The sequence below is a fragment of the Microtus oregoni genome, unplaced genomic scaffold (assembly GCF_018167655.1).
Source record: "Microtus oregoni isolate MIOR12 unplaced genomic scaffold, Mior012 000006F_ref0000085, whole genome shotgun sequence".
NCBI classification, from domain to species: Eukaryota; Metazoa; Chordata; class Mammalia; order Rodentia; family Cricetidae; genus Microtus; species Microtus oregoni.
In genome coordinates, this window is record NW_024543065.1 from 12,982,393 (window position 1) to 13,008,678 (window position 26,286).

The following is a 26,286-nucleotide window of genomic DNA, read 5'->3' on the forward strand; positions in this document are numbered from 1 at the left end:
GGGACTTTCTAAAACCACCCCTTCAGTGTTGTCAGTTTACAAAGTTTGGTACATCTTGGAGTGACATTGCACAAGGCTCTGTGTGTGACCACAGGAAGAGCAAGAAACAGACAGGGCTACCATGGAAATCACCTGTTGTTGACATTGGCTTTAATTCAGTACACTACCAAGTTAGGCCCACAATAGGAACCATCATAGCTGAATGGTTCTCTGAACATACACATGAAAATGGACAAGCACACAGTTATGGAGCCTGGTTTAATACGTGTTTATATACACACATTCACATCCTTACACATACGCACCAGTAACTCATGGTTCTTCTCATTAATTTAGTTTCATTAAGTCCCTTCTGGGTACCGAGATTTTTTTTTTTTAAAGCAAATACAGTATCCAAAGAACGAAAGAATGGTACCACTTGGGTTACAGATGACAACAGGTGCACTTGGTGATTTATCTTCTGCAAAGTGGCTTTGTTTGTTGAGACAGACAGGACTTCAAGCTATGCAAACCAAGTCTCACAGACAGCCTGGAGGGAAGCACAGGGTTCAGACAGTCCAAATCACACTCCTGTGAGGGGCCCTCAAAACACATCTGAGGATACCCTGTTCTCAAAATATCTTCTTTCAAGAACCACAAAGGTCAGAGTTACTATACAAATGTTTATAATTAACGAAAGTGACCATTTTTTAAAAAGCAGCAATTTGTTTAGGGAAAGGACAGGATACCATGTTGGGAGTGCACCGTAGCTAGAGGCACTGTGGCCTGCTGAGAACCACAGGAGACAAGATGGCAGAAGTTCCTCTAGGTGTTTTCAAGGATCTGACTCACAAACGGTGGACCATCCTGCACAGCTCCCCCTGGTACCGGCTGATGTCATGTGAAATCCTCTGCGGATTACCAGTGCATACCTGTCCGTGATCGCTTTCTCTGTTTTTTACAAAGGCAATATATAGGAAATACAAATAAACCTAGGGATTAAAAAGGATAAAGGTAATTAGGGAGTAAACTCTGAGGGGCGAATGTGTGTATGTGTGGGGAGGTATATGTGAAATTTCCCAGTTTTACTCACATGCAAACTATTTACAACAGACATTATTAAAATTTCACAAACATAAAAATGCTGTGGGATGTGTTTTTATAAGGCTTCGTTCTATCTCTGTAGTTCTCTGTCCCCTTTGTCACCCTCAGTCATGGCAGTTCCGGTAAGAAACGGTATTTCCTAGCAAGCTTTATGCTGATGTCTTTATTGTCACAGTCAGCCCTGTCGTTTGCACACTGTGTTAGTCACATTTCATCGTTGGTCAGTGTAACATTTTATCCAAGAACATACATGTGGTTCCCGCTCTAACAACTTTGAGATCCTAATGAGATTTGATTTTCTCTGCTTGATTGTGACACCTGGTGTATAAAGTCCTGACTGACTATGATGGCTGGAACGTGAAACACTTCATAATTCTACCTCTTCCACATATTCATTACCTATAAAAAAAGTTTACCTGTGAAAAACCATTTAGTTCAGCAAAGGCATTCCACTTTATACAGTGAATAATAATCAAAATAGCTTTCATCCAGAACATTTAAGTTGAAATTTCTAAGGCATTGCTACCCAAAGTGTAGCCTTTGGGCAAACAGCATCAGCAGCATCTGAGAGCCTTTTAGAAACATAAATCCAGGGGCCTAGTCACCACTGTGTTAGAAACTGAGGGTAGGATCTAGCAGTGTGTGTTTTCATCAGCTCTCCAGGCTAGTCTATGTCATGCGGAGCCAGAGAACTACTCCTTAAACACGAGTGTTCATCTATTAAAGATTCTGACAAACACGTCCTGTTGGAAACATGTCCCTCCCACCTTACACACACCATGCTGCATGGCCGTTTAAAGCAAGGCAGAGAAGAGACGATGCTCACTCACAGACTCACAGCATTATACACACGCTCATATTGCCTCCACTGCCGCGGGAGAAGTCTAATCTCAGATATGTTGCGTGTTTCTTACCGATTACAACTGCTATGGCCCCTAGTGCCAATCCCAAAACCAGGAGGAGAGGCGCAATGAAGAGCTTTCCAGCTGGAAAACAAAAGCAAAATAACTTAAAGAGTCTCGAATCTCATTTCCCAAGCATTTACAGTAATTCTGTAAAGAAGTGCATTAACAATTAATGACACACGTAATCCATCATTGAAGTTTAAGCACGCAGTACTACAAAGCCTTGCGCATATGCCAAATATCTACAAGTCATTTAGTCTTTACAGCCAAAACGATTACAATCCTTTATACTGGCACACTTTTCCTGTAGATTTCTTCTACCTTCAATGTTCAAAATGTTGAAAGCTTAAGGAAGGAGTAACATAGTCTAGCACGCAGTGGACAACCTATTGAGCTCACAGCGTTGGAGAGCTGATAGGGAACAGAGATGGTGTCTGCCCGGGCCCATGTCTAAGAAAGATGCTTTGTTTACTTGTTGAGTAAAAGGGGAAATCCTAAGTCCATCGAATAGAGTGACCTCTAAATGGGATACCTCCAGACAAGTGCTAGAGAAAACAACCATTGAATAAAAGCTGTGTTGGAAGTCTCTCAAGTGAATCATTGTAACGAATTCTGAAAGGAAGCACTTGTAAGGGAGGCTGGGTGCTGGGAGGGAGGCCACACTTGGCAGCACCAGCGGACTGCTCTTCGGAATGAATAACTGATCTGTGATAATCACCACTATTGTCACATGTCACTGCAGTCCAGAAGGCACCAGTGGAATCCCTCTGACTTTGAAAGACACTGAGATGGACAAAACCAGCACGGTTACTTATGTCTTGTCACCAGGCTGCAGCCTTTGAACATGTGATACAACTCTACAGACTAACTGCCACAATGAATGTGAGAGGAACGGAAGACTGCAGTAGAACTGCAGAGCTACTGGAGACTCACACAGCGACGCCTTCTAGAAGTCATGTGTAGTGAGCAATCAGTACATGAGAAAAGATCAACTGTCACTTGTCGGGAGTTTGGCAAGAAAAAAATTAACTTTTTAATTCATTGAAAATAGTTTTTGGAATTAGATGACTAGATATGGGAAAACACAATTTTAAATATCAAATTTAAGAATATGCTTTACTGAATACCGTTTACGATCTAGTAAATTTATATATAAATCTTTTTATATTTAACAGTTTAACACAATGCCCAGTCTGGAGCTTTTCTTTTACTCTGTACCAGGGACAAAGCTAGTTAAGCAGTACTAAATGTCACTGGCCAACTGCCTGTCCACCCGCAGGGCTGTGTCAAAGACTGTAGAATTCAGTATCCAGGTTACTTTAAGAGACTGCTTTTCTTTCCCAAACCCCTACACACGGCTCAGTCTTTTTAGTCGTAATTCCTCTGAGTAACCAAAACATTTTCATCTTAGCAACAGAGCCGACTGTCAAGTAACAGCAATGCCTTTTCCCTCCCCAACATGGCTGAATCCAAGCAGGCATGCTGCACCTGCCCTTTAGGAGGAATAACTTGACAGTGTAGGACACAGTTAAGTTTGCATGTTAGCTTGCCTTGACTGGAGTAAGCACACTTTCTCTTATTCCAGGGTCAATGACAATTGCCTTAAAAAAATGATTTTCAATAGTCAAATAAATTCTTTCACATCCATAATTATATTTTGTTTAAATATTTTTAATTTAAAATGTTATCAATTTTATGTTATCACAGTAACCATTGATTGTCTACCTAGATTTACTGGTTTGTTTGTTTATTCTTTTGAGATAGGGCCTTTGAAATAGTAGTTTTTATTGTACTTGAACTTTCAATCTCTATGCCTTAACCTCCTGAGATCAGGCTTCACTACACAGTTTTACCTACTGTTTGGAAATGTCCACATCACTATCCTATTAACTTCCTTCCCTTCCTCTTTCACTCCTTACCACGCCCTCCCCAGTTTTTCAAGACAGGATTTCTCTGTGTAGTTCTGGCTATCCTAGACCTCACTCTGTAGACCAGGATGGCCTCAAACTCACAGACATCCACCTGCCTCTGCCTCTTGAGGGCTGGGATTAAAGATGTGTGCCACCACCGCCCAGTGGTCTACCTATTCTTTTCAAACAAGGTCTGGTTATATAGATCAGGTTGGTTGAACTCATGGTCCCTTCAGCTTCAGCTTCCAGAATGCTAGATTTCTCTGTGTGCATTATCATACCATGATATATATATATATATATATACACACATATATATATATATACATATATATATATATTTAATAACTGTTGTAAATTTTCAATGCATTTTGTAGGCTACAAAAGTTCAACACTGGATATTAATGACAATTGTATACTAATCAATTATTCAAAGTAACTCATTTTATAATATCATTTTTCTGACAGTAAATTTTTTTAAAAAAAATTATTTATTATGTATACAATGTTCTGTCTGCATTTATGCCTGCTAGCCAGAAGAGGGAACCAGATCTCATAGATGGTTGTGAGCTACCATGTGGTTGCTGGGAATTGAACTCAGGACCTCTGGAAGAGGAGCCAGTGTTCTTAACCTCTGAGCCATTGCTCCAGCCCTAGACAGTGAATATTTTTAATGTGAACGCTTTACTCCTGTTTTCAGTTTCTTTCTGTCTGCTTAAAAAATAATTGAGACAGTCTTGCTACATAGCTCATACTGGCCTCTAATTCTCTATGTAGTCCAATCAGGCCTTGAACTCTTGGTCATCCTGCCTCCTCCATCTCCACTGTGCTGGGATTACATCAGCTTGCTACGGTTTCTTTCCTTTTAAAGAAATAGGAGGCTTTGGAGCTGGAATTACAGACAGGTCTAGTTCAACCCAGGTCTGTGGGTGCTGTGAGCTGAGCCCAGAGTCTCTGAAGAAGCTGTTAACTGCTGAGTCATCTATCTATCTCTTTCTTTTATTTAAACTGAGTATTTTTCAAAAGAACTTTTGGAGACAACTTCACTGTTCTTGCTCATACTAATTGTTTGCTTTGAGGAGATAAGTTAAAGAATTATCTTTAAAAATTATATAATTTGAAACTTCAAATTCTGGAGGCCCACAGGATGGATCAGGTGGTAAGGGGCTTACTGCCATCATAACAACCTGCATTTGATTCCTGCAACCCTCATGGTAGAAAGAGCAAACCAATTTGCACACGTGGGCTCCGCATGCCTTGGCATATACACATGAATGGCAGTGAGTACATATACAGAGTAAATAAACACATGCAATGAAGAATTTTGAGAAGCACTCAATGTAGCACTCCTTGAATAATCTGCTGTTTCCCATTTGCTGCTCATCGTCCTGAAGAGCTCTACTGCATGTGATCACAGCAGTGGAGACCAAGTTTTCCACCCTTAGCTGGATGGACAAGCAGGCACTTGCTATGCCTCTGGCCAAGGGCACTTAAAGGCTCTAATACAGACTGGGTGATAGATGTGAGGGCTGAGCTATAATGTCCATATCCTGTCATAAGTAATTGTGAGCTACTGAGTAATCTATTTTCCTGTTTTAGTTGGATAAGAGGGGTAGGACCCCTCCAATGGGGTGTGGTGTCTGGCTTGTGTCAAGTTGACAACTGTACTAACCATTGTAACCAATTAGAGAGAGCTGTGTTTGGTGGCTGGAAAATGTGTGGGAGGGAAACTTATTTTAAGCCAGCTGCTCCTTATAGTGTCAGATTTATCCTGGCTTAATTGAATGCACATGTATGATGTGTGGTTGTGTGCATCTGAATACAAGATAGGCAACACACACACACACCAAACCAAAACAATCCAAGATGGTGCTGAAACAGGAAAAGAAAAGAGCCAAAGAAGAGACTAGCTTTCTGTCTGGGGTCATTTTCTGTGTATACAGATTTACAGACACTACACAACTCCCAACTTCGTAATTTTCTCTCATGGGATAACTCTTACAAATCCTGTCTACATTGCTTAGTTATCTTCAAAGTCCATAGAAGCAGCAAGCAACTCCTAGTTTCATAATTGTAATTTTCACTGAACAAGCAAATAAAGGGACAGAAAATACTGGATATTATTAAAACCAGTGACTGTGAAAAAGTGTGTTTAATTAAAATTTAGTTGAGATACTTTTGTTGTTGTTGTTTTACAGTGATCATGCATGGTTTTAAGAAGTGGTGATGCTGGGTTCCACATATTCAAGTATACTTAAAAATGAAGAGTCTGCAGCTATTATAACGACCAACTTTTCTTGAATCAGCCATCACGACTCCAGAGAGTGAGGTGAGTTATATGGTGAAGCGGCTGAGGAGAGTCACAGACGCTTCTCATGAACTAGGCAAAGGAGGTAGCCAAGAAGGGAAATGTTTAGATGATTAAAAAGTGCTGGGTACACACGAGAAAGCCTGTCAGAGAAAGAACCGCTAAGAACCGTGCAGTTGGAAGAAGAAAAAGTCTCACAGTGGACACATGGCTCAGGGGTCGGGAGCTAATGCAAGAAGTCAAATGAGGAGAGAACTGTATAAACCAAGGCAGGGCATGGAGCCAGGGTGATTTGCTACGAACAACACTTCTGCTTCTATTTGCATTGTGCATGTGTGTGAGCACAGGGCTGTGTGTTTAATGAAGAGAGGGTTAAAGACTATTCAAAAAGCAGTTACACCTGGGTACCTAGACTTGGGCTTATGGGAGCCTTCATACTCATGCCATTATCTGATTAGTTGTTGATTACTAACAACAAAGATACATGACAATATCATTTCTATGGGTGTCATTAGACTCTGGGATGTGTGTATACTTTTTCATCATTGTTCCCTGTTTTGTGCTGTATTGTGCTTATTTAATGAATCAATTGAGCATCCATGTGTTTAAGACACCTGTTAATGTCCATATAAAAATAAATATGACATTCCCCTTGTCACCTATTGGCTCTCATTCAGTGTTTCAGAAGTGCTGGTCACGAAAAAGTGTCATATTAGGAACTTAACTTTTCAATTTTAATCACAAAAAGAGTGAATCTCTTCCCAGCTTTTGGTAAAGGCCCTACTAAAATCCTTGGCACACATCAAGCACTGAGAATTCTCAAGGCTGGGACACTTCTACCCCCGCTCCTTATGTCCTAAGGAAGATACCCAAGAGCAAGTGTGTGTGACACTACTCACCACAGACTGACCCTCGAACTAATCTTCTTAAATGAGGTCTCTCTGGGAGGTAGCGATATTTGCATCCAAATATACTGAGGTTTGATGTGTGGTCTCCAAAAAACCGGAGCTGGCGGTATCTCTCTCCACATCGATAACAGAAATTAGTGTTACACTGTGAACAAGTCATATGGTCACATCCTTCCGTTCTCTGGATATGGATCTGGATAAAGGGATGAAGAGAAGAAAATGGAATTAATGTCTTTAAAAAGTAAAATGCCAAATATTACGGAACCACTTGGACCAAATGAAAAGTCTTCTGTGGCATTCCTGAAGTCTTCAATTTGTTTATAATCATATTTATATTTACAATATTCCCGATATTATTTTTACCATTATAAGCTTGTAATGTTGTTTTGGGACTTGTGTGCTGGTGACTATTTTAACATACTTAGGAACTTCATAGTTAACATAAGAGTCAAACCTGCCAGGATTGTTGTTTGACATTAGGTAAGTCATGACCACAGCCTACAGTTTTCAGTATTTCACTTGCTACTCCTTTTCCTTAGGTACAGAGTTAGTACGCAGTCAAGGACACATTATGTTCCAGGGTCACTACTAAATCACCAGAGTTGTTGAATACTGCTACTGGCCGCCCGACCCTTTTACAGCTAGCTGCTTATCTCTTTACATAGGCTGCTTGCTCCATAGCAGTGGACACAGGCTTTGTGCACTCATCAGTTATCTCAGGGGCTTTAAGAACAAATGCAAACTGTAAATAAAACTGGGATAAAAGGCCTAAGAGAGGGCTATGCTAGTAACTCAGCCCCTGGTCCAGGGAACCCTCTTTTGGGGCCTATTTGCCAGTACTTATGGGATCACAGCAATGTGGCCTGCAGGTGGCACTAAGAAATAACTCAGACCAGGGGTGGGAATATAGTACATAGCCTTAGATTCAGCACATGGGCCTCATAAACTTGACATCTACTGGCAGCTTTTGGCCTCTAAGCTGCACAGAAATGGAGGTTAACAGTTCATGCTTTTTCAGAGAACACAGTGATGGCAGGGGTGACCCACAAAAGGAGAGGACCGGATTTCTTTACAACTGCTGTGCTCCAAGCACAGTACAAAGACTGCTTCACCTGAGTCTTCTATCTGTCCTGTGGGACCATCACTCTCACTCATGACCTGACCTCTGAAAGGTATTTCGACTACAGAATGTTGGGGATGTGGAGCCTAGCTGGAGGAGGTAGGTCACTAGGGCAAGGCCTTTGATGGTTACACTCCAAACATTGGTTCCCGTCCACTCTCTGCTTCCTGGCATGAATAGCACTGGTGTGAATAGTCTTGGCCTCCTGCTTCTGCTGCTGTGAATGAAGCCACTCTGCCATGCCTCCCAACTACGACAAACTGAACTCTACAGGCATGAACGGAAACAAATTATGAAAGTTTCTATCAGCTATTTTGACCCCATTGATGTAAAAAGTGACAAATGCAATCATATAAAACATTTTATTATTTTGTAACTCTAGAAATAAACAAGCAATACATTGCAGCCTCATGTCAGCAGGAGGCATTCATAATGAACATTTGCTAATAAGAAACTTGGAATTCTGAACTCCTCACATCCAAGGTAATACTAAACCAACATGCTAAGTAAAGTCCTGGAGAAAATATATTTACACGGTATAGTTTGATAAAGATGTTATTTTTATTTTAAAAACATAAAACTTTAAGATAGAGGTTAGTATTATATTGACATAAATATATATATATATATATATATATATATATACATACATACATACATACATACTGCTATAGCTCTCCTAAAAACAAACTAGCCACTCAGATGGCTATAATTTATCATGAAAACCCGGTTATATGTTGTAAATACCACTGGTTAATAAAGAATCTGCTTTGGGCCTATAGCAGGGCAAAATACAGTCAGGCAGACACCATGTAGCTGCCATAGGAGAAAGATGCCTGCGCCACTGGTACTGGTAAACCACGAGCCTCGTGGTAAAATATAAAATAATAGAAACAGGTTAATTTAAGATATAAGAGCTAGCTAGCAATACGCTTAAGTGATTGGCCAAGCAATGTTTTAATTAATACAGTTTCTGTGTGGTTATTTTGGGTCTGGGAGGCTAGGAAATGAAAAAGAAGCCTCTGCCAACAGTTAGTGTAACAATACTGGCTACCTAGGTAATCACACAAATTCTCATTTACAACGTTGGAGCAACCAACTTTGGCTAAGGCCTAGAGTAACTGACAGACGATTTTCAGAGTAAGGAAAATTTTCAGAACTGTCTTACCCTGTCTTGGCAAGGTTTGACAGTCTTTTGTCAGTGGTTGAGGCATGGGCAGTTCTTTGCCCAAAGGTCTGTTTTGCCAAGAAGAAAACATGCTACAAATAGAGTGTCTTCGGTGCCCAACATTTTCTCAGGAATAGATGCGTACTGCCAGGAGCAATTGTGTCTCATATCAACAGAAACCTAAGTTATTTAAATGCCATGTTCTAAAGTTCTTTGAAGTGGTTGAAGATTACTTATCTATACAAAATACAATCTCTATGTATTTAAAGAACTTGATTAGTTTAACTATAAGTGTGACAAACATGTATGACTATTGACCTATAGTTCTTACTACCTTATTAAAGCTTAAAGAGGAAGACCTCATATTAGAATATTAAACAATCTTTAAACAACTGTGCAGCAAATGAGGTCAATGACCTCAAAATGTAAACAATGTATATGTATATTGATCAGAGGTATAAATTATAGTGCAATATGATAAATAAATCTAAAAATTGTATCAATATACAAAATTTCTTATGCAGAGGTAAAAGCATGCATGCATACAATGACAGAATAACTGTGCCTGGGTGTACAAATATTATAAACAGAAATAGGAGCACATTCAATATAATAAATATAATTTGAATTTGTATCAATAAGAATCTATATCAATGTAAATTGTCTATAAATAATAGCTCACAAGTATTCACTCTATTATTCACTATTATTATTAATGTGAGTATGCACACACTAATCTACCTATTATCTCATCCAATTCCCCCTCCCCTTTTCAAAGATCTCCGAGCCTACATAATTTCCACCTCAACTCCCAACTCTATACTAGTTATAATCAGTCCCTAATTGATGTCCCTAAACCTGAGGATAAACGTTGTTGGGAGAGGGGATGTCATCTTCTAGAATTGCTTCCAGCTGTCATGGGGGTGATATTTTTACTATGGGATCCTGCAAAACTACATGATGGTTAAGTTTCAAGATTACTGTCTGATATAATTGCAAATAGTTTATGAATATTCCGTAGGGTTTTTTTAAAGTTCTTATTTGAAGTTCTGGCCAAAACTTTGTCAGAAGGTGTACCATTTCAGCTAACAAGTTGGAATCATTTTGAGCAGCTGGTAGCCAAAACCAATCTTAAAGTAGTGCTTCAGCATCATGATGTCATATCAACCACGTGGAATCATTGTTGTGGGGCCCCATCTTCTTCCTGGAAACTTCAAAGATTACTGCAGGAAAATTTATTGTTCATTATGGAAAACTTAAACATTATTCATATAAACATATATTCAATAAAAATATGACAGAGACTAACATAGGTATGGAGATAAGTAAAATTTTTCCTAAATTCTTTCTTCTTTCTGTTCCATACCAGATGGCTCCTGACATGAGACAGAGACTGTGAATTTTTCCTTAAATAACATGCTTGGATTTAGAGAAGGATAGCCATTGTCCAACTTCAAAGCCAGCTTTGATTTTTAAGTAGTGATATATTCATGTTCAGGTAATGAAATTTTACCCTGCAGATGACCTGTCCTCATAAGTCATATTTCTCTTTGCTTGGTGATCCTCTCTGGATACTTATCTCTTCTTCTTTAGGCATCTAAATGTCCAGGGTCTCTTGACTTTTTGAAGATGAGTATTTTCCTGAAAGACAAGAAGAGATCCCTGTCCCAACCCTTATGAGATTTCCTCGCCACCTGTATGATTGTCACATCTGTGGATGAACTGCCAATTCTTTTTATAAATAGGTTTCTCTTTTTCAAATAAAACCTTTATTAATTTTGATGGTATCCATACCTTTTCATCTCCTGTGGAAACAAGAGGTAAACCCCTTCACCAACATAGCACATCTCCTAATTTCCATTGTGAAGTCAACACATCTTCGATTCAGAAGTTTTCTTTATTATCCAATGTCTTTTTGCTGCTGTTATTCCTTTCTCATTAGCATTTAGAAAACTGAAGGTTAATAAAGCATTATACTATATAGTTCTGGGGTTATTTTCCATCCCTTTCAGTTTGTTTAACATATCTTTCATAGTTAGGTTTGCTCTTTCTATAACTGCCTGACCTGTAGGATTATTTGGTATACCTGTAATATGTTATATATTATAATAAGCAAAAACTGTTTTATTTTCTTACAGACATATGATGAATGATTATGTCTTTATTTGTGCAGATATATCCATGATGGCCATAACTTTTAATAAACATGTGATTACTGAATCAGCCTTTTCTGAACTCAAAGCAGTTGGCACTGAAAACCTGAATAAGTGTCAATAGTGTGGTATACACTTTTAATTTTCAAATTCTGCAAAGTAGAACATATACATCTGCCGGATCTTATTCCTTTGAGTACCCTTTGGGTTACTCCCTGCAGGTAGTGGTATTTGGCTACAAAGAGCAAGTAGGGCATCTCTTTAAAATCTCCTTAGTTTGTTGCCATGAAATAGAAAACTTTCTTTAAACCTTTGCTACTGACATGATGTTCTTTATGAAATTCTGAGGTATTCAGCACATTTCTAGTCAATAATCAATTTCTGCATTACCTTGTGCTAAATGACCGGGTAGACCCGTATGAGATCAGATGTGTGTTATGTATATGGGACAAAGCTTATTCCTGATTATATATTGAACCTGAGTGAATAATGAAGTCAATTCTATATTATCTGGTATAAATTCAGCGGTTTCAATATGCAAAACAACTCTTTTGCATATTGCAAAACTGTAACTATATTGAGAGGCTCTTTAAAATCCCTTCATAACATAAGAATAGCATATAATGGGCTTTGTTCTACCTTACTTACATCTTTTGATTTGTAACCTGCCTTTCCTGATTTATTTGCATCAGTATAGAATGTACGGCTTCAGTTATTCATGTGTCATGTACAATGCAGAGAAGGATCCAAGTAGTTATCTTTTTAAGGTTAATTCTATTGCTTTGGGGATAACTGCTATTAATCGCTCCTCCTAAAAAATTAGCACAAGTTCTTTGCCAATGTTCATTGTCTTTTTATAATTTTTTAATTTCATTAGTAGTAAAAGGCACTATAATCTCTGCTGGGTCTATTCCTGCTAGTTGACCAAGTTTCAATTTTCCTTTTATAGTTAATCCAGAGACATTTTTCACATGTTTTTAATATTTTACTTGGTTTATGAGGTAAAAAGATCCATTCTAAATAATATCTTCCTTCTGCATTAAAATTCCTGTAGGAGAAATTCTGGAAGGCAATATGACTAGAATGCAATTAAGATTTTTATTCACCATTCCACATGTACCTCCTGTAATTTTTCTTCAACCACAGTTAACTCTTTCTCGCTAACCATGACCCATGTTCCAGAAACATCCAGTTGTCTTTTACTTATTTCTTTGTCCAATAGATAATAACTTGTTTGCTGATAAAGATCTTACGTGGCTCCTGCTAGAAAGGAGTGTATAATGTAAAGTACAGATAGATGTTAATCAACTGTACAAAAATATATCTCTTAAACTGTAAAAAAATTCTATGAAGCAGATGAAGCATGGATGGGAAGAACACTTAATGGAGGAGCTTGATCTGGTGGAAAGGGTAGGAAGAGGTGTGTGTGAAGTGACATTTAATCTAAGAAATGGAAGGCAGGCAGCAGTTTACTAGCTAAGTGGAGTTCCAGGGACGTGCAGAGCTCACAGCACTGGATCTCTGAATGCCTTGGCACAGCACTGCTACTCTGTATCTGGAAACGCAAATTATCTGCACCTGTCTGCTTAGGCATGCAGTAATAATGTCTGCATTGGTTCAGATCATATACATATTTCTATTTATCTATTTATTCATGTATTTATTGTATTTGTATTGTGTCTGCAAGGCATACATTTCTGTAAATGAGCCCAGAGGGCAGATCTGTGTCCTCTTCTATTGTCTACCAGTTCCTTGGAGTCAGGGTCTCTGCCTGATCCCACAGCTTTCATTTTCATGGCTAAGCTGGAAGCCAGCTAGCTTCAGCAATCTGTAATAGAGTGCTGGAGTGACAGAAATGTGTGGTACTGTTACAAGGTTGTTGAGATGTGAACTCTCGTCCATGGGATTGCAAGCAATTGTTGAGCTGCCTCTACAGCTTTCTGTATAACTTTTCATTATTTTTATTAAAGGGCTGTACATTTCCTCAAACATGTTCTCAACAAGGACTTGAAAAAGACAAATGGGTGCTATCCACGATCACTCAATTGTCAAGCCCAATGAACTTGTTTAAAAATGGCTTTCTTCTTGTATCACCTGGCGTCATTCCATCAGCTGATCAGTACCTCCTCCCTGACCTTTGATGTACTCTTCTTTCTTTCAATGACCTCTATTTTCCACTCTCCTCTGATCTGTCTTAGGTTGCTACTTCTTCAACGAGGCCTAACTCCATTCGTACTTCCAATACTTCATACATTTTCTTTGGGTGACTTCCTCCACATATAAAGCATTGGTTTTAATTTTCTTCCACTATAATGGTTTCTTTATCTTATCTGTGGGCCTGGCCTTCAGCCTTTAGAACCACACAACTATTCATCAGTAATACACAAAAGCCTTTTAGTCATTTCAAGCCAAATAAGCAGAACTCAAGTCACCTTCGTTCTTGAGTGCTTTATTCTAGCAATAATAAGATAAAACTGTATCTTGTCTCCAATATACAACTAAGTTTATAGCATCCTCATCTTGCTAGGCACACAGCTAAATGTCTACTGAGCAGCTTGATTAGCCTCTTCCAAACTTCCTGCATGGAACTAATCATCAAGGTCATAGTGATATAGCTCCTGCTAATCAGTCTGATCTTGTGTTCTCAGCCTTTTGACAACTATCCTAAGCTTATAGCATCATCTCTTTATAACTATTTACACCTCCTTTCAAGATGACAACAACAATCTAAAATATAAACCTGATACCACTTAACTCTTGCTCCAATCCATTTAATGTGGTATGCAAAGTCTGTGTACTTGTTCACTTCCCCAGCACCATCTTGCCACCACTTTCAGAGGTTTACACTAAAGGAACTACCAAGTGTTTGTGGCTCCCACAGGGAACATCTTCTGTCTCTGCACTGAGGTCACACTCTCTCTTGGAAACCCTTCACACAGTAAAAGTTTGATGGAGGAAGGTCATTTGTCTATCTGTTGCTTTCATTGGTTAATTAATAAAGGAAACTGCTTGGCCTGACAGGTCAGTACATAGGTAGGCAGGAAAGACAGAACAGAATGCTCGGAAGAAGGCAGTGAGGTAGACGCTATAGCTCTCCTCTCCAAGATGGACGCAGTTTAAGATCCTTCCTGGTAAGCCACCACCTTGTGTGCTACACACATTAATAGAAATGGGTTAATCAAGATGTGAGAGTTAGCCAGTAAGAGGCTAGAGCTAACAGGCCAAGCAGTGTTTAAAAGACTACAGTTTCTGTGTAATTATTTTGGGGCATAAGCTAGCCAGGCGGCCGGGAGCCAGGTGGCAGGAATGCGGCCTGCAGCTCCATCTATAAAAGTTCTCAGCTACTTTGCATATGTTCCCCCAGGAGGTGTCTTCTCACCATGAACCAGGCTACAACATTCTGTAAAATCCTATTAAAGTACAAGTCACCCCCTCCCTTTCTTCCTCTTCCCTCCTTTCTTCTAACTTAGCCTTCCATCTTTTTTTCTTGGTGCTGGAGATGGGGCCTGAGGCTCACACATGTTGAGTACATGTTATCTCACTGAACTACATGTTCCATTTTATTTTAAATTCTGAGTTGAAGTTGCCACAGAAACAGAAAGGAAGGCTTAAAACTGAGCTATCTGAGAGTTCTAGATCCTTTAGGAAAAATGGCTGCATCAGTATTCAAATAAAGGTTGGGCCTCTATCATTGTACTCACACAGCTCTGCCTAAATGGATCTGAGACTCCACCCTTTCCAGAAGTGCCATAATCTATATGTGACTCTCAATAGGCCCTTTCATCCCCTTTTAGAAAGTTCAGAATTCTTGTTTCATTTGGCGGGAGATTTCTGGCTATGACAAATGAGGTTGATGCTGCCTTGGGCTCTCCTGGAAGAACTAGACTCTTGGCATATAATTTTCAAATGCATTAGATATTCACAGAAATGAAATCTATTCATAATATCTGAACTTAAACTCTAACTATTTTATGTAGGAACACAAAGACATTTATATAGTTTTCCTATAGCATATTTTTTTAACTTACACTACCATTGCACAACTGAGGAAATTGATTATACATCCACACGTATGCATTACACACATAAACATGTTTAGACATATTCAAACACTTTTTTGCCTTCATTTAAAACTGTTAAATATAAAGGACAGATATTGATAATATTTTAATTTTAAACTTCATAAATATTAATATGTATATACATTTACTTATAATTCCTTTTAATGTTATAATATATATTTACATACTAAAAGTGTAAGTTATTACATTAAAAATAGTGTCACTTGTTTCTATTTTATAATTAGAGCAACCTAACAATTAAGAAATAAATACACTGTATATTTGCATTATATATTTAATCTCCAAAGTGTAACTATGTGTTTTTGTTTATTTATTTATTTTTTGTCATAAAAATACAGTCCCGGTTGGGTATGATGGCACATGCCCATAATCTCAGCACTTGACAGGCTGCTGTGAGATGACTGTGAGTTAACTACATCAGGGGCTGGTATGCAGCAGTCAATATCAGCATATGTTAGACTGTACTGCTATGATCATTAATGCAGTAACAGCATAAAAGAAGAAGTAAAGACTGCAAACTAGAATTTAGCATGATCCATTAGTATTTTGGCTTATTTGTGCATGCCTGTGTGTGCTACAAGGAATTAATGAGACAAAGAGTTGGTTCTTCAAGAAAATCAACAAGATAGACAAACCTTTATCCCACTTAACCAAAAGGCAGAGAGAGAATATCCAAATTAACAAACTACTGCCAAAAAGGGCGGCCATAACAACAGACACTGAGGAAATCCAGAGAATCATCAGGTCATACTTCAAAAACCTGTACTCCACAAAATTGGAAAATTTAAAGTAAATGGACAATTTTCTAGATAAGTACCACATATCAAAACTAAACAAGACCAAATAAACAAACTGAATAGAAATATATCACCGATGGAAATAGAAACAGTCATCAAAAGCCTCCAAATCAAAAAAGTTCAGGGCCAGTCGATTTCAGGGCAAAATTCTGCCAGAACTTCAAAGAAGAGCTAATACCAATACTCCTCAAATTGTTCCACAAAATCAAAACAAAAGGAACATTGCCAAACTTTTTTTTTATAAGGCTACAGTTACCCGACACCCAAACCAAAAAAAGCTATAACTAAGATAGAGAATTATAGATCAATCTCCCTCATGAACTTCGATGCAAAGTTACTGGCAAACCAAATCCAAAAAACATCAGAAAAATCATCCACCATGACCAAGTTGGATTCATCCCAGAGAAGCAAGGATGGCTCAGCATACGAAAATCTGTCAATGTTTATATACCATATAAACAGACTGAAAGAAAAAACAACACATGATCATCTCATTAGATGCTGAAAAAGCCTTTGACAGAATTGAACACTTCTTCATTATAAAGGTCTTGGAGAGACCAGGAATATAAGAAACACACCTTAACATAATAAAGGCAATATACAGTAAGCCAACAGCCAACATTAAACTAAATGGAGAAAACTGCAAAGTGATCCCACTGAAATCAGTAATAAGACAAGACTGTTCCCTCTCTTCGTGTCTATTCAATATAGTACTTAAAGTTCTAGCTAGAGTAATAAGACAACAAAGGGAGATTAAGGGGGTGCAAATAGGAGAAGAAGTCAAACTTTCTCTATTTGCTGATAGTATACATAAGTGACTCCAAAAATTCTACCAGGGAACTCCTAAAACTCATAAGCATCTTTAGTATGTAGATACAATATTAACTCAAAAAATCAGTGAGCCTTCTTATATACAAATGGTAAATGAGCTGAAAGAGAAATCAGAGAAACATCACCATTTACAATAGCCACAAATCACATAAAGTATTTTGACATAACTCTAATCAAACAAGTGAAAGACCTGTTTGACTCCTGTTTGTATTTGGTGTACATAAATTCATGAATGTACTCACATAGATACATAAAAATAAATTAATCAAAAGAGGCAATAATATTCATCAAATTGGCTAAACAAAATCCATCTCAATAAGGTGTTATTATAGTTTCATAAAAATAACTCAATATCTGGAATTGTTTTTCTGTGTTTACTTCAACACAAAATAATTGCACTTATGAGTAAACATTGTGATCATAAATGATAGTAAAGAGCTTTAAACACTATTTTTAATACCTGTCAAATTCGATTATATTTTTTCTTATATTTTATTTATTTGTGTATGGCTATGTATGTATGCATGCCATGTCTACATACATGCCATAGCACATTTACAGAGGCTGAACCAAAATATGTGGAAGTCGGATTTTTCCTTCTACCATGTGTGTTTTAGAGACTGAACTCAGGTGGTCAGTTTCGGCGGCCAGTTCATTTACTCACTGAGCCATCTTGCTGGCCCCAAAATTCAATTATAAATACTAGTTTTCATTTGCTTACATAAGTCAGATTTTCTTACAGTACCATGCCATGTATGAAACTGCGCTTTCCTCATGAGGCAAAGGCATCTCACTGTGGAGAAGAGCCACTGGTAAATGAAGGGGAGGAATGAGCTGTTTTAGTTAAAACACTAGTGCACACAAGGGTGACCACATGCTAAGGCTTCCTGAATGATGCATTTTACTTAGGCACAACCATTTGAAACTCACCAGTTTTATTATAGAATTTTTCTAGCAACTTAGCAACAAGAATGGAGACCCCAAGAAAGACTCTACTAAGTATTATGATTTAACATTTGCTTAGTAAGAATTACAAATTAATTGATAGGGCAGAATTATTAAATAAATACAATTGAGCAAAGATGTTTGGAGAGAAAAGTGGGAGAGAAATCATTTTAAGTATCTAACTCATAATAAACACTAAATAAATTATGGTTGGATTAAGCTGAAAAGGTAAAAATATTGATACATTAAAAGGTTCAAGGTAAGGAAGAAAATAGACATATTAAATTTTTACATCAAACTTCTGGATGGTAAGTGATGCTTTTAAGCTTAGAAGCAAATGTGTCTGAAAAACAGTGAAAGAGTAAACTAAACCAAACATCAGCAGAAGGACATTTAAACAAAGATGACACAGTTAACAGAAATGTTGAGAAAATAATTATGTAACATCGGCGTCATTTGAGTGGTTAAATAGAAAAACTAATGACATGAAGTAGTCACGATACTACCCTTAAAACCTTTATAAACGTAATTTAAGAAGGGTACAGGCTTCAGAGAAACAGGGATATATTAACAGTGAATGTGGTAGTACTGTGGGATGCTGGGTAAGTGCTTTCCTGCTCTTCCCAAATTTCTATCAAGTCTTATGCACTTATAAACAAACATTTAAGGATACATAGTATACATAGTATAACTATGATTAATACTATGAAATTAACTTAAAACACAATAAGAGAACGCAAAATATAAATAAGTTTGGTCAAAACAAAATTCCAATGTATTTTGTTACAAATATTTATAGTATTTACATGCAAATAAATTAACAATTGTGCACTTGGAAGCATTGTGTGTGGAAATCTTCAAAAATTTTGGAAACTTCAATCTCCCTTTTTTGTATCTGTAATTTTCATGCATGATTTGTGAAAAGAAGTCTTAGCATGCACAATACTAACTCACTGAATCTGCCTTCTCAGTTTCCTTGCACGGGAAAGAATAAGTTACTTCAAAGACAGAAAAAGATCAGAAATGTAAAGCTTTAAAGTCATGCCTGGAAGAAAATGAATTCGTGCAATCCAAACAAGCCATAAAACATGACTTACATTTTATGGATGTGGACTGCACCTGCAAATGATTGCTCTAATGCAGTCATGTGGACGGTTCTATGGCTCTTTCTTTTGGGCTACTAATAGGGTAACTCTTTTGAAAGGCTCTTTACCTTTTACCTGCTACCCTAAATGGGCTGCCAGCACTTAGACTTTCTCTTAGCTATTTATCTGTATTTGTAGAAACTACCGAAGCTATTAGGGCCCTCCATAAACACACTGGCTGCTTTTTCTTTTAACTTCCATTTAATGTTAGGTTAAGACACTGATGTCATAAAAGCAGGATTTTTCTGAACTGCAGAAGCAGTTCATCGAGAAATCCCCCACTACATAATATTGCATGGCCACTCATCCAGGGCATAGTTTTAGAACCAGACTAAATGGAAATTGTTTTTACAGCCATTTAGAGAGATGTGAAGTGTACTCTTCAGGACAGTGTTCAGTAGAAAGAGTTAACAACACTCCCTAACTCCGGCTGGCCTGGATTGGGTTTGAAACTGAGAAGTAGTTCAGAATGAAGTGGCAGGTGGGAGAAAGGCCAACTACCTCATCATTTGCTTGCTCTACAGTGGGACACAGACTACGTGCACAGAGCAATCGGTGCAGCACAGAGGTAAAACTGTTCTGTTCTCCAGGGCAGGGAAAAGTACAAATACCTTAACAAATCACCAAGGACCACTTCCAAGAATAAGGTCAAGCTGACCTGTAGGTACAGCTACTGAGGATGTTGAGGCATGAGGATCTCAAGGCCAGGAGTTCCAGGCCAGCCTGAATACCACAGAAAGAAATTTTCTCACAACCGTCTTCTGGTCACTGAGAATTCAGCACCAATTTCACACGATACTATTTACTTTCTTTATGCAGAAAATAAAATGTGAATGTAGTACAGCAAACTATGACATGCTCACTAATACATTAACTTATAAAACACTTTTACTATAATTTGGGTTCACCATTATTAATTTTAAATTTTTTTCCAATAATTTAAACTTCATTTATTTAGTTCTAGGTCTCAAGAAAGCAACTGTAAAATTATTCTTAAAGAAAAAAAATTGGACCCAATATGGTTGTCCAAAGTAAATTTGTTCAAATATATAAGCCATGCATGGCAGAAGTACAAATACTTACACACACACACACACACACACACACACACACACCTTTCTAAATATATAAGCCATGCATGGCAGAAGTACAAATACTTATACACACACACACACACACACACACACACACACACACCTTTCTAAATATATAAGCCATGCATGGCAGAAGTACAAATACTTATACACACACACACACACACACCTTTCTAAAGTAAACCTCAAAATAAAAATGTTAGATTCCAACAGATGTGAATCATATAGCATCCAGTCTATTTTCAAATTAGAAAGATTTGCTGACCTCTCTAGAGGACAATCTTTCTTGATTACTGCAGAGCTGGTTTTCAACATCTAGGTCCCAGCTCAAAGGCATGCTAACTCTTGAAGGCATGAATGATTGTCAAGAGAAAATGGAAAAACAGGACTCAGAAATCCCCAATTCCTGACATTCGTACTAGCTTTGTCCTTGACAGATTTACAAAAAAGACAAAGAGGTCAACATGAAGTTATGACAGGCATGTAAAGTAGTGACAGGCACAGCAGCAGGAGAAGTGCACAGGACCAGGGTTCTCAGTCTGCACCCGGTACAGGGACTGCAGGTATGTCAGCAAGTGAAATAAACTTTTCTATTGTCTTCATAGCGGCATCTACATGCGCATGCGTCTTACCAAAAAAGCGAAAAATAAGGGTCTCTGTGTTTTAGACCAATATTTGTTAGTAGCTTTCATAAGATTTGAACTAAAATGCTAATGACAGTAATAGACATTATGTGCACACACACGTTCAGTTTGACATACAATATCATTAGTCTTGAAAAACGAAACAGCGAAGCTTTCTTCGTACCTGAGTAGGCAATTGTGAGTACACTACACTTTCACACTGTCAGTGTTGCTCAGCCACATGCAGGGTCAATTTCTTTTACTTTTCTGCTAAGGATTATCTCACCTTGCACTTTGGACACTTCTGGGCATTTCTCTGCCCGTGCTCAATTTCGCTGGCCCAGTGACGCAATAACTTGTCTCCTTTTTTGTACTCCTTGCAGTTAACACCTTCATGCCAAGGAGCGTGGCACTTAAAACACCAGATGAATTGGCAAGTGGGACACTGGATCTGTGCAAGAAAAACAGCATTAGGCCATTATGTTTTCTGTTGCTGTGGTAAACACCATGACCAAAAGGAAGGAGCCTGGGGAGGAAAGGAGTTACTTGGCTCACATAACTCAACCACAGCCCACCATAAAGGGAAATAAGGCCAGGGACTCAATGAGGGAATCTGGCAGCAGACTTGATGCAGAGGCCACGTAGGAACACTGTTTACTGGCTTGCTTCTCATGGCTTGCTCAGCCTGCTCGCCTATACAGCCCAGGACCACCTGCCCAGGACTAACACTGCCCACAGGAGGCTGGGCCCACTCACATCAATTTAAGGCAATGCTCTACAGTAAATCTGATGAGCAATTTTCTCAACTGAGGTTCCTTCTCCACAGAAGACCTAAACCTATGTCAAGATGACCAAAAAATTAACCAGCATAGTGTCTAAAAGGATAAGAATGTCAGTGCTTTGGGAAACCAACTAAGGTTATTATTTGAAATACTTTCTCCAAGAACAAACAAGACCAGACCTCAGTAAAATATGAGTCTCTAAAAGAGAAGAGAACTGCATAGCCAAGGACGGTTTGCTGTCTAGAGACTACTCAGGCATTCATAAACAAGTGGGACGTGTTGAAAATGAATTTAGTTTTATGAAAATCTCCCATGTTGAAGCACAGAGTAAATCTCGAAGACGCTAAATCCAAACACTTTGACTGCTGTCAGTTCAGGCAGCTTTCCAGTTCTTCGGTAAGAAAAACAATTTTCTTACCAAAGGCTAGCTTAACTTTACAACGCCTCCGCAAAGGGCAAGCACACCTTCAACGCTACACTGCTGAATCAATACTCACCACCGAGGATCCTGTGAGAAAGGTATCGGAGTGTCGATCCCGCTGATGACACCTAAGAAGCCACCAGAAAGGAGCCTTCTTCGCGACTATGAATTTGTTGTCTAACGTGCGGGATATCTGTTTCGCCTTCCTTTGTTGTGAATGGCAGTGAAGTGTTACGTTTACACATAGTAGTGCCCATTCAGGCCTTAAAGGTATATAGTCACAAATACATGGTCCCACATCCACATGATTAAAATGGACTGAAATAAAATTCCTCACCGCGAATGATCTTCTGAGATCTCTCCTATTCTTTGTGCTTCTGCACATTGCATCACAGCAGTCAGACTGAATTTACAGACATCCTGAAGAACAGGAACTGGACCTAATACTGTAGTTAGTACTGTCGCTTAGACTGTTGGCTACTGATGCTTTTCTGACCATGAGGCTGCATTGGTACATTTACTAAGAAGCAGTTACAATCACGACTCTTTTTGCCTCTAAGTCAGAAGACTCTAGTTCTCACTCTTGTCAAGAATTAAAAACCCAGGCACGCTGGTGCACACTTCAGTATGGACACTTGGGAAGAAGACTGGAGGCTACTGTGAACTATAAAGAGACCGGGTCTCAAAAAAGGAAAGCAGGAATAAGTAATATTCTTTCTATGCAAGTATGAAGTGATACAATTTTGATTTCAACTTTATATTCTTTAATTTCAAAATTCTATTTAAATGGGAACAATGTGTCTTATTTTTCTTATTATCAAAATAATGCTACAAAATACATATGGTTTTCATAAGTGTATATTACAGATGATGACAGATATTAAGTAACCCACCCAAAGTAACATAGGTATTAAGAAGGTACTTGAGGTTGAGCTCCTAGGGTTCAGTTGAAGAGAGGGAGGAGGGATCATATGAGCAGGGGAGTGGTCAGAATCGTGATGGGAAAACTCACAGACAGTGAACCCGAGCTGGTGGGAGATCACGGATTATGGACTGACAGCTGGAGAGTCTGCATGGACTAGGACCTCTGAATGTGGGTGAAGGTTGTGAGACTTGGTCTGTTTGTGGGGCCTCTAGCAGTGGGATCAGGACTTATCTTGCATTCGTGAACTGGCTCTTTGGAGCCTATTCTCTCTGGAGGGATACCTTGGTCAGCTTTGATGCAGGGGGCAGAGGCCTGCTCCTTCAACTTGGTATGCCAGACTTTGTTGGCTCCCCAAGGGAGGCTTTGCCCCTTAAAGGAGTAGATGTCAGGTGGCACGGGGGGTGGGGAGGTGAGGGGGATGGAAGAAGGAGGAGGGAACTGGGGTTGGGATGTAAAATGAAAAAAATTTAAATTAACAAAATGAAGAAAGAAGAAGGAGGAGGAGGAGGATTAAGGTGGTACTTGAACCTAAATTTGTGTGGCTAAATGACCAAAATAGTCTTTCCTGAATCAAAACACTCGATCATACTCAGTAGTGTTCCTTCCTTGATACGTGAAAACTTAAAACTATGCCCGCAAAGGTCATGGTGGTTAAACTACTCAACTAGCCACCATTCTACAGGGTTCCCAATCCACTAATATAAAGAGGGAGACTCCTTGGCTTGTGGGGGAAGGTTATTACTATTCAGCATATATATATATATATATATATATATATATATATATATATATATAATTTGTCTTTTCGGTATATTAAAATTTAAATTGCCCTTTTAAAATAATAAAAGGGAGTTCACTAGATTGGCTTACAAATTATGGGCTAGGTATCCCAACAATAAGTGTCTATACACTAACATTATTTTGTCTTGTCTTGTTTTTTTTGTTTGTTTGTTTTGAGACAGGGTTTCTCTGTAGCTTTTGGAGCCTGTCCTGTAGACCAAGATGGCCTTGAACTTTGTTTTTTTTATAGAACGGGTTTCATGTAGCCAAGATGGCTTCCAACTTACTATGTAGCAAAGGATGCTCTTTATCTCTTGATCTTTCCACCACCTCCATCTCTCAAGTGCTGGAATTACCTTTGCTTCACTGGACTAAGTAAGTCATTTTTAAAGTAAAAATAAAGAGATGATATGGGTAAGCTTTAGAAATAAAGCAAAAGAAGTTATGTTTTTCTCTTAGGTCATTCAACAATGCAGAAGAGACTATAAACATGTATACAATATTATAAACAGGGCCTTTCCTTTTGCATACAGATGGGATGGGAGAGAAGTGAAGAACTTCCATCACTCATCTTGCAGATGTCAGAAAGCTTGAGCACTTAACTCAGTAGACTCCTATTAGACTTGTGAATACTGAAAAATTGTAAGGCCCATTATGAAATAAATAAAACAAGCCTGCAGATCTGAGTTCATTCCACAGAACTCACATTTAACAAAAGTCAGGCATGGAGGCTGTTCATGTTTGTAACACAATGAAGGAGCCTGGTAGCTGGTGTGTGAACCAGAGAACATGGTACCTGTCAAAAATAAGTTCTACTACTAATTCTCATCAACACAGATGTACAGACAAACAATACCACTCTTGGGAATATATCCAAGAGATGCCCTATCATACTACAAAAATATATGCTCAACTATGTTCATAGCAGCATTGTTGGTAATAGCCAGAACCTGGAAACAACCTAGATGCCCTTCAACGGAAGAATGGATGAAGAAAGTATGGAATATATACATATTAAAGTACTACTCAGTAGTAAAAAACAATGACTTCTTGAATTTTGCATGCAATGGACGGAAATAGAAAACACTATCCTGAGTGAGGAAAGCCAGACCCAAAAAGAGGAACATGGGATGTACTCACTCATATTTGGTTTCTAGCCATAAATAAAGGACATTGAGCCTATAATTCGTGATCCTAGAGAAGCTAAATAAGAAGGTGAACCCAAAGAAAAACACATAGTCATCCTCCTGGATATTAACCTTCACACGATGAAAGGAGACAGTGACAGAGTCCCACATTGGAGCACCGGACTACAATCCAAGGTCCAAATCAGGAGCAGAAGGAGAGAGAGCACGAGTAAAGAACTCAGGACTGCGAGGGGTGCACCCACACACTGAGACAATGGGGATGTTCTATCGGGAACTCACCAAGGCCAGCTGGACTGGGTCTGAAAAAGCATGGGATAAAACCGTACTCGCTGAACATAGCGGACAATGAGGACTGCTGAGAAGTCAAGAACAATGGCACTGGATTTTGATCCTACTGCACGTACCGGCTTTGTGGGAGCCTAGGCAGTTTGGATGCTCACCTTACTAGATCTGGAAGGAGGTGAGAGGTCCTTGGACTTCCCACAGGGCAGGGAACCCTCACTGCTCTTTGGGCTGATGAGGGAGGGGGATTTATTGGGGGAGGAGGAGGGAAATTGGAGGTGGTGGCGGGGAGGAGGCAGAAATCTTTAATAAACAAATAAATTAATAAAAAACTATAAGAAAAAAAAAAGAAAAAAAAAGATTTGAAGTAGCTCACTCAACTGCTTACCATACTTTGGACTAAAATAATAAACAATAAAAGCAGCTTTGGTACTCAGAGAGTATACCCAAATTGTCACAGTACCAGTTTTTGTCTGAAGATGCCACACCTTCCTTACTCATTATGACCTTAACCATATTCAAAATTGGCCTTCTACAAACATAGATATCAACACTGTGTCTTCCTCCATTCCCAGGTCAGTTACTGCCCTCAGGAAATGCTAGTCCACACCACAGGGCTGCCACACAGAAAGTCTGCCTTCTGAATAAACCAGTCTGCAGGCACCTGGTCTCCAGCTGGGGGCAGTGTTGGGGAAGGCTGTGGATCCTTTAGGAGCTAAGCCTTACTGGAGGGAAGTAGGTCACTGGGGCAATTGCTGAAGCCTTAGATCCCTGCCCCACTTCCTGTCTACTCTTCTGCTTTCTGACCATGTGGCCAGCTGCCCCCCTCTTCCTACCACACGCTCCCTAGCAGAATGGATGGCATCCTCCTGAATT

At 38.8% G+C, this 26,286-nt stretch overlaps 1 protein-coding gene across 1 annotated transcript in view; it reads right to left on the bottom strand.

Annotated features, from left to right (window-relative positions):
* Positions 1-244: 244 nt before the first annotated feature.
* Positions 245-26,286, bottom strand: part of Rnf217 (ring finger protein 217) — a 113,684-nt gene continuing 87,642 nt past the window's right edge. The window contains exons 3-6 of the mRNA XM_041653376.1: positions 21,359-21,523; positions 7,106-7,307; positions 1,998-2,069; positions 245-971 (exon numbers count right to left, since the gene is read on the bottom strand). Coding sequence (XP_041509310.1) covers positions 898-971; positions 1,998-2,069; positions 7,106-7,307; positions 21,359-21,523 — 513 coding nt within the window. The 3' untranslated portion in view covers positions 245-897. The remainder of the gene's footprint in view (positions 972-1,997; positions 2,070-7,105; positions 7,308-21,358; positions 21,524-26,286) is intronic.